The 8,800-nt window shown below is 34.1% G+C and overlaps 1 protein-coding gene across 1 annotated transcript; it reads left to right on the top strand.

Moving 5' to 3' along the window:
* Positions 1–4,660: 4,660 nt before the first annotated feature.
* LOC103439809 (heavy metal-associated isoprenylated plant protein 39) lies at positions 4,661–6,411 on the top strand. Its single transcript, XM_070825508.1, has 4 exons — positions 4,661–4,966; positions 5,060–5,343; positions 5,523–5,598; positions 5,789–6,411. The coding sequence occupies exons 2-4, from the start codon at positions 5,338–5,340 to the stop codon at positions 6,100–6,102; spliced, it is 396 nt and encodes a 131-aa protein (XP_070681609.1). The 5' UTR covers positions 4,661–4,966; positions 5,060–5,337; the 3' UTR covers positions 6,103–6,411.
* Positions 6,412–8,800: the final 2,389 nt, after the last annotated feature.

Raw genomic sequence — 8,800 nt, forward strand, 5'->3', positions numbered from 1 at the left:
ACAAAAGGAGGACGACAAGTTGAACATGGTTGGCAAATTGGTTTTGATCATTCTGTCATAATTCAATTGACATTAGTTAAGCATAGCGAAACCAAAGCAACGATTATATATATATATATATATATATATATATATATATATATATATTATTTACACTAAAATAGAGGGGTGAGACTTAGCTTAACAATATGTTAGTAATAATATGGTTTGAATTCGTCTTTAACAAAAATCGAATTAAAACTTCTCAATTATAAATGAAGAGGAATACCCCTATATCGTAATACTAAGTGACAACAACGATCTTAAATTTATGAAAAATAATTTATGCACACATTTTATTTTAGTCGTTGAATTGAAAAAATATAAAAAAAAAATCAAATAAAAAGGCACGCAAAAAATGAAAAAATAAAGTACGCAGAAATCACTCCTGTTAAAAGCAAGAACTTTGTTCCCATCCACCAAAATTAATTTTATATGTTGGATCTTGGTAACGGTGGACTTGTGTGAACCAAGAACTAGTACATCACCTCTCAATTTTTACCAGCCAACCAACACTCAAAAGGACACCAGAAGAGTGTGGATCGTGGAGAAAATGATTTGATTTGATTAGGGTTTGCAAAATAGGGACCCGAATGACGCAGACACATGGTCTTTGGACTGGAAAATCTATGGTCCATTCCCTCTCTATGTATTATTTGAATGAATGGCCACACACTAGGCCACATGATATTTCCATCACCTTTGCTTTTCATGCCACTTAAGCTTCTTTCTTTCTTTTTTTCTTTTTTCTTTTATAGAACCATTCAAAACATTAATGGTTAATTTTGATATAAAAATAAAAATAAATTTACAGTGACGGAGTCAAAATTTTAGCTTAGGAGGAGCCTAAATGTCTCAATCCGAAACGCTCTTGCGATCTTACAAAAATACTTTGTCATGTAATGAATAACCGACCAACGTTGTTTGGGTTTGATATGGTGTCATCCTCTTCCTTAAACATAAACCTCATGCTTCTCTAACTTTCTTCCTCTCTCTCCCTCCACTGATCCCAAACCAAAGTCCTCATCAAAGCTCACAACCAACGGGTTGCCTAAACTTCATAAGAGCCACTAGCTTCAAATCAACCCCAATGGAAAAAAATTAAAGTAAAAACATTGGATTGGTCCCTAAGCCTATGAAAAATCTTGAAAACCATAAGCATAACATTTAACTTTTCTGCGTAAAAAAAAATGTTAGGATGGGTCTGTGACCATCTTGGTCCCTTCATAGCTACGCCTCTGTAAATTTATACAACAGTTAAATCTTGCATATAACTCGTAACTCTTTTCTTTTTCTTTTTTTTGTTGTGCTGAAATTGGCATATGAAATGTTATGTTTACATTATGAAGTCTCTTTGTATCTGGTTTTTTTAAACGAGGATAAATCTTCGCCTCCTATTTTACATCTTCGATAAAGTCCGAAGTTGGTGTACATATCTGAGAGCAAATAAGGCAAAATCTCAAGCACACAAATCGGCTATGCAGCCAAGCAAGCATGTCTATGCACTTGAAGCACGTGTGGTCGTGTTTAAACATCTTATTTCATGATAAAAGGTTGTCAATCGTAGCTGGACTAGTGTCGCATTGAAATATTTTCTTCAAACAAAAATTAAATAAGAAATCAAATCAGTGCACATGTGCAAACAAATAGTTAATTGGAAGTTTCAAAGTTCTAAATATAATTAGGATCTACATTAATATTAGGATTAGAACAAAACGTATAAAAAATTAAGTATTTGTGAATCGAATCTTCTGGTCAACAGCAAGTTTTTATTAATGAAGTACTAGAATATGGGCACATACAAAGTGTGTGAGAAATTTTTTTATTTTTGTTTTTGAAATAGAATGAGAGAGGAAGAGAGTGATAGAAAATGTGGGAGTGAGAATTTTTTTATTTTAATTTTAATTAGAGATATGTTATGATTACATGTAGATGGGGCTTTGAAAAAAAAAACAACAAAATTTGGTTGTGTGAAATTACATTTCTACCCTATATTTCTTATTCATGTTCTTTTTTAATTAGAGGGTTAAACTGGTAATTTCATAAGATTTTGGTTGACAATGAGTGTTATTAATTAGTAAAGATTAAAGATGGTGTCAAATTATATGTTTTTCATATTTAAGCAAGTTTTGCTGGTAGAAGTTGGGCTATTATCCAGGCCCAATATTAGAAGAAAATAGCCCAATCCATTTACAAAATCCAGCTTCGTCTTGCAAGTGCAATAAATTCTTAAAGGCAACTAACTGTTTACCCATGCGGTACAGTTGGTGGCTTGACATAACAATCCACTTTTCTGGGGGTTAAAAAGACTTACAAAGACATTTCGGTCTTCCTCTGATCACAATCGTATGATTCACGAGCATCAGGATCAAACTCAAGAAGTGTCGTGAAATAAGAACTTGAAATTCGCTCTTAACCACGTAATCACCCCGAGATGATTAGTTTAATTTTCATATTTCAAATAATAAACGTTTCCATCTGCTGCTTAAATTAAGCATGTTAATCTAGCTTGGGTTAATGCAATGAGAATCTTGAAAATAGAGGATATGCTAGTCTACTAGAGGAAGAAGTAGAAACCCAGCAAAATATATAGGCTATCTAGCAGACATTATACCTTCCACTCATGTGACACCAGAGACCCAAGACCTTACCTTAATTATTATATATTTAGACTAAAAAATTCACCATTCACACTATGAGCACCCCTAACAAAAAAAGAAGGATCTGGATTGTCTGGCCTCTCCCATCTCATACCGTTCACATCCCCTCCTATTTCTGTAGTCACGGTTAAGCTATATTAACATTTTATATTGATTTTTTTTATAGAAATAATAAGACAAAAAACAATAGGAATATAAAATGTTGACGTGGCTTAACCGTAATCTCAGAAATAGGAGAGGATGAGATGGGAATGGCAGACAATCTAAGTCCAAAAAGAAAACCTTCATGTCCAATTGGCCGTATACAATTTAAAAAATAGCCCATGGGACCACGGCTGGGAATGGAATAAAATGCAGTAAAGTCGAGCTCAGTTTTTATCGAATACAAACGTATGTGACTTCATAGTCACGTAATGCGATAAATAAATTTTTAGAAAGGTTTAAAAAAAAATTATGCGACGTAGAAGGAATCTTGGGTGCGGACAATAGCCATTCACAAAATGAGTGAAAATGCCATGCATTAAGGTCGATACAGTAAGGAGGTGCCAAAAATTTGTATTCTCCATGGTTGGAGTCAATGGCGGTACTACAAGGGGTCAAATTGGGTCATCAGGTGACTCGTGAACACAGGAAAGATGACGGGTGAGCACCTCCGACGAACTTGTGGTCGTCTGTATTGATAACGAATCTATAATACAATATTTTCAAAATATGAAAGATGCCGTGAACAATTATAGCTTTTAATATTACTTTTGCCTTGAATCATGAATGAATATACTACCGTTTAATTCTTTATTGTTATTTTCGTTTAAATTTTATTCAATTATGTTTAGATCATGATCCTATAAAGTTCTAGATCCGTCACTGGTTGGGAGTGATATGCTGTATCAAACCAAAGTCCCAAGTCAAGTCTTTTTCTACAGTTTCTCACCGGACATGATCTGAAAAACGCGTAGGATCGTACAAATAAAGGAAAGGTCGCTATGGTGGAGATGTGGAAGGCCTACCAACGACGACGACCCCACAAGAAATTGGAATCCTACAAAAAAATTGCTCACGCAAATGCCAAACGGTTCCTTCTTGGAAATTGGATACCAACTCTATGATTGCAAAATACTTTTCAAAAACCCGAACCACTTGTCAAAAAGTGTAAGAAGCCACTAGGGTGCCGTTTCAGTGGGAGATCCGATCACTGATGATGTAACAAGTTTCATAAGCTTTAATTAGTAATCCTAGGGCTGGAAAAAAATCCCAAAAATCTCAAACTAAATCGAAAAATTCCCAAAACCAAACCGAAAAAATCCCAAACCGAAATTCCCAAAAATTTCGGTACCCAATACCGAACCGATCCCGAAATTTCGGTACGGGAATCCGTCTCAAGTTTTTGGGATTTCGGTATTCCCAAACCGAACCGAAAAAAATATATATATATTATTTAATTTTTAAATATATATTTAGATCGACAGAGTCCATAGAAAATGAAGGCTTCAATGGTTGCACATATTTATGTATGAATGATTTAAATCGACAGAGTCTTGCAATTGTAGCATCTACATTTGAATCCAGATTGGCAGTCTTGCAATTGTAGCATCTACATTTAAATTGACATAGTCTTGCAATTGGCCCATATTGCAACGGGTTTCTTAGCAGATTGCAGCCCAAAAGTGTTAAAAGGTTCAATTTTAGCCCAAAAACATAATATTTTAGTCCAAAAGCCCAAAATCATTTCGGGATTCCCGATTTGTCCCGATATCCCGAAACTATTTCGGGATTCTCGAAAATTTGGTTTGGGATCGGTATTGAAATTGGGATTTCCGAAATTTTTGGTTTGGGAATCGGGACAAGGGTTTCGGTATGGGATCCCATACCGAACCACCCCTAAGTAATCCGAATCTTTTCAAAGTAGGGATCTCTGATTTCCAATTTTGTTTTAAATGCGGATTAGTTGTAGAGTTTGCATCACATTAGATTTTAACGATTCGAATGATTTATTTTTTAAGTTATACCTCATAAATCTTTCTTGCAAAATATTAGTTAAATCGAAAATATTTAAGATATCTAATTGAGTTCTAGGAAATTGACGGACAATAGGTTCTAAGAAACTAGTGCAATTTTATCGTGATAATTAAATAGATAAATAATTTCGAATTGAATTGAATTTTTGCAAAAATGATTTATGAATCGATGCTTATAAAATAAACTTTTCGGAATGTTGAAATTTGATGTGAAATGGATCACACGACTAATCCACATTTGAAAAAAAAAAGGTAAATCCCTTCTCTTCAAGGTCTGAATTAATACTATTAGATATCTTGATGATGCAAAATACAAATTGAAAGTTAATTAAATTTCTCTTGCAGCCAAAAATAGCACATGATTTTGTTGACCGTAGACTGCGGTTCTGCTAATCTTGCGTCTTGACTATAACGTCTAGACGGGTTGACTCAGCTCCTTCCTTCGTAACTTCCTTCTTTCTCTTTCCTTCCCTCCTCAGTTCTTCAGTATAAATTACAGTCCCAGGACTCTTCACTTCACCAACACTCTCTTTTTATTTTCTTAATCTCTTGGATTCTGCTGAAATATTTGAAGCCTTTTATTCAACTTCTTGCTCTCAGATCTCTCAAGCTCCACAGATAAAATGAAGGTAATTGGGTTTTTACTTTGCTGCAAAGCTAGTTCTTTTTGCAGACAACTTTTTTAGGTGATTCTTTTTACATAAAAGATATGCATGCATGACTGATGCTGCTACTTTTGATCTTTGCTTTATTTTTTCTGACTATAATTTGGTGCGAGTCTCAACTATACTATTTTGTTTCATGACAGAAAGTAGTGTTGAAATTGGAAGTATACAACGAGAAGTCTAAGAAGAAAGCCATGAAGGCCGTGTCGGGGCTTGAAGGTACTAAATCCATGGCCATATTACTCTCTTGTTCAACATTTTACTCCGATTTCAATAGTTTTTCGAATTAGCAGACTTATGCGTAGCCAAGTTAGTTACAGCAGTTTGCTAGTCTCTCAAGTTCGAATCCACATCTATTGAGTGACGAACTTATTTAATTTTATTTGTTAATGGAATTCTCTTTTTGCAGGGCTTGATTCAATTTCCATGGATATGAAGGACAAGAAGTTGACGGTCACAGGGGACATAGATCCGGTGGAGTTGGTGGCAAGATTAAGGAAGCTTTACCATACTGAGATACTCTCAGTCGGACCGGCAAAGGAGGAGAAGAAGAAGGAGGAGCCAAAGAAGGAGGAGCCAAAGAAGGAGCAGCCGAAGAAGAAAGATCCAAAGGACGAATTGGCTGAGATTATGAGGGCCTACCAAGCTCAGTATCCTCCAATGCCTACATATTACTGCGTAAGAAGTGCAGAAGAGGATCCCAATTCTTGTGTCATTTGCTGAATGGTTGGTAAAATTTTATTGACATGCATGGTGTTTTTCAAGAGGAGAAATCAGATGTACAGTACTACAGCGGGTAAAATTCGATAGAGTAATATGTGGTTGGTGTTGGTTTTCTATGATCGAGAAGTCTCTGGTATTTTTGATGTACTATTTTGTATTTTTCTTTTGGTGTGGCCGCCAGACTTGTCGTCAGAAAAACTGAAATGTCTTTATGAGTCTTCTCAACTTCTGAAAGAAATGAATAACCGTGATTTGCCACCAGTTGTCTCCCTTTAAAAAAAATGAAAATTAGTAATATTTAAGTGAAAAGTGATTTTCTCACATTTTTTTTTCTGTTAGTGTAAAATTTTCTGCTGATCGCTTGTTGATTAGGTGCTTCTTTTTTAGTGCACTATTATCTGCTAATCACTTGTTGATTTTGAGAATGCAAAGTTGAGATTAATGATTGATACTAAATGTCAACGTTGAGGTTTACATCATGCCACAATCTTTGTAATCGTCATCCACCAAAAAGTTAACGGGCAATATTACGTGTGTGATTGCGCGATTGCGAGACGACAATACTTATTCCATATTTGATCACAAATTTGAAAACCTTGTATCATTTTTGATAGATCTCAATGACTCTATCTTTTTAAGGGTATTTTTATCAATCTAACCCCTTAACTTAATAAGAAAATTGACAAATTTTTACACAGAATTATCAAAATAATTTCCGATGGATAAACTCATGAATTAGTTTTATTGAAATGATAAAAATGAATGTGAAAAATTATATTAATCACAGTAACAATTTTTATCTAAAAAGCCTGGTTAATTAAATCAAATGCGACGAAGACTTCCCTGTGTGCAAACAAAATACAGATGCAAAATGTCTCAATCGGCACGGAAGATTAGGATTCTGTATGATGTAATGATATAAGTAGGGACAAGGATTGTATTTCCGTGCTCTCCTGTTTTGTGTGATCACAGTTAAATCATGTTAATATTTTATATTACAATTCATTTTTGTCTTATTATCTTTATAAAAAAATAATATAAAATGTTAACATAACTTAACCGTGATCACAAGACAATCTTTGTCCTATAAGTAGACGTATAACAGTAGGCTTCCTGTTGGTTAGTTAATTATTCTAGTGATCTCTCCCCACATCAACATCGAATGGAAAACGTCGCCGTTGGTGGGTAGATGGTTCCATTACGTTGTCATCAATGTCGGTAATAATTAACCATTATTTGTGCGGTACATATGTGTCGTTACTTAAAATTTCTAACGCAGCTTGGTTAGTGTTTGCAGAGTTTGTTATGTCTAATTAAGTTGTGCATTGATTTGGGGGGTGATTCAATGGTTAATAACGAATTAGAGGTTCACATTCCACGTAATATATTTTGAATTTAATTCTTGATAATCATGAATGACACAGTAATGATTAGAGGAGGCTGAAATGTCTTTGTGAGTTTTCTTAACCTCTAAATGAGTGAGCTGCTGTGGTAAAACCACCAACTGCTCTTTTTTTTTTTTGAACAAAAGATATTATCTACACTAAGGGAAGGAGATGAGCTTAGTCTCACAATTGACCAATAATAATGTGGTTCAAATTTGTTTTTTGGCGATAATCGAACCTAAGACTTCTCACTTGCAAGTAAATAAGAAAATTACTAGACTGTAATACTAAAAGAAAAAAAAAGTTGTGTATTTTGTTTTACTTCTTCTAGCTAGCACATTGAACCACATAAAAAGAGAATAGAAAACATAATAGTACTTAATTAGAGAAGATAATATGATCACTAAACACTGATTACCACATAACTGTCGTCTAGTTCATTTTAAAATGATTAATTAGAAGTTTTTTTTTTATAATTGTTGAGATGACATCAATACATATGTAATACCTCAGATCTAAGCACCTACATGTATTACAACTTGCAGTGACATCTACTCATAATTTAATAGTAGGCTTAGCCCTGGTTTGGTACTGAGTTGATTATGAAAAAAGTGGCTATCAAAGCTTTTTTTATGTTTGATAAACATTCAGCTTCAGCTTTTTTTTCACAGTTTTGGGTGAAAAAAAGTAAAAAATACAAAGCTGCAAAACCCAGCTTTGAAAAACCAGTTTTTTTTCACATATGTATTACATAAAAGTTTATTAAACACTATAATACTGTTTTTTTTTTTCAAAAGTACTTTTACAAAAAAGTTTACCAAACACTCTACTAACGGAAGCAGTTTTTTTTTTCAAAGCACATCAATGCCCAACCAGTCCTTAGTAGCTTAAGTTAAATATACCTAGGAACTCTCCAAAAAAAGTTGTAAATTTTTTAAATTAACAAGCGAACAATGTTAAAAAAATTATTTTAACTATTTAGTTTAACTTTTTATTTTCAACAACATATTTGAATTCAAACTGGTTGAAGATTCGCACATGACTCTACGCAATTTCATGATGAGCCAGACTAAGCCCCAAATGAGTAAGGCAACTAGGAAAACTGAAGTCTCAGTTCCTAAGCTCATAGCTCTTGGCCCTGTTTAGCCAATGGATACTTGCTGTGTACTTTCTTCGGATGCATCGAACAATATTACTGGTGATTCTTCACTTCTTTCTTCTCTTTGTTCTCTGTTTTTCAAAAAAGGTCCCATCTTCCTTAAGCTAAGTTACTTTGACCCTTCCTCTCGCTCTCGTACAACCTTACTCTCTGA

The sequence above is a fragment of the Malus domestica genome, chromosome 07 (genome assembly GCF_042453785.1).
Source record: "Malus domestica chromosome 07, GDT2T_hap1".
In the NCBI taxonomy this organism is placed as follows: domain Eukaryota; kingdom Viridiplantae; phylum Streptophyta; class Magnoliopsida; order Rosales; family Rosaceae; genus Malus; species Malus domestica.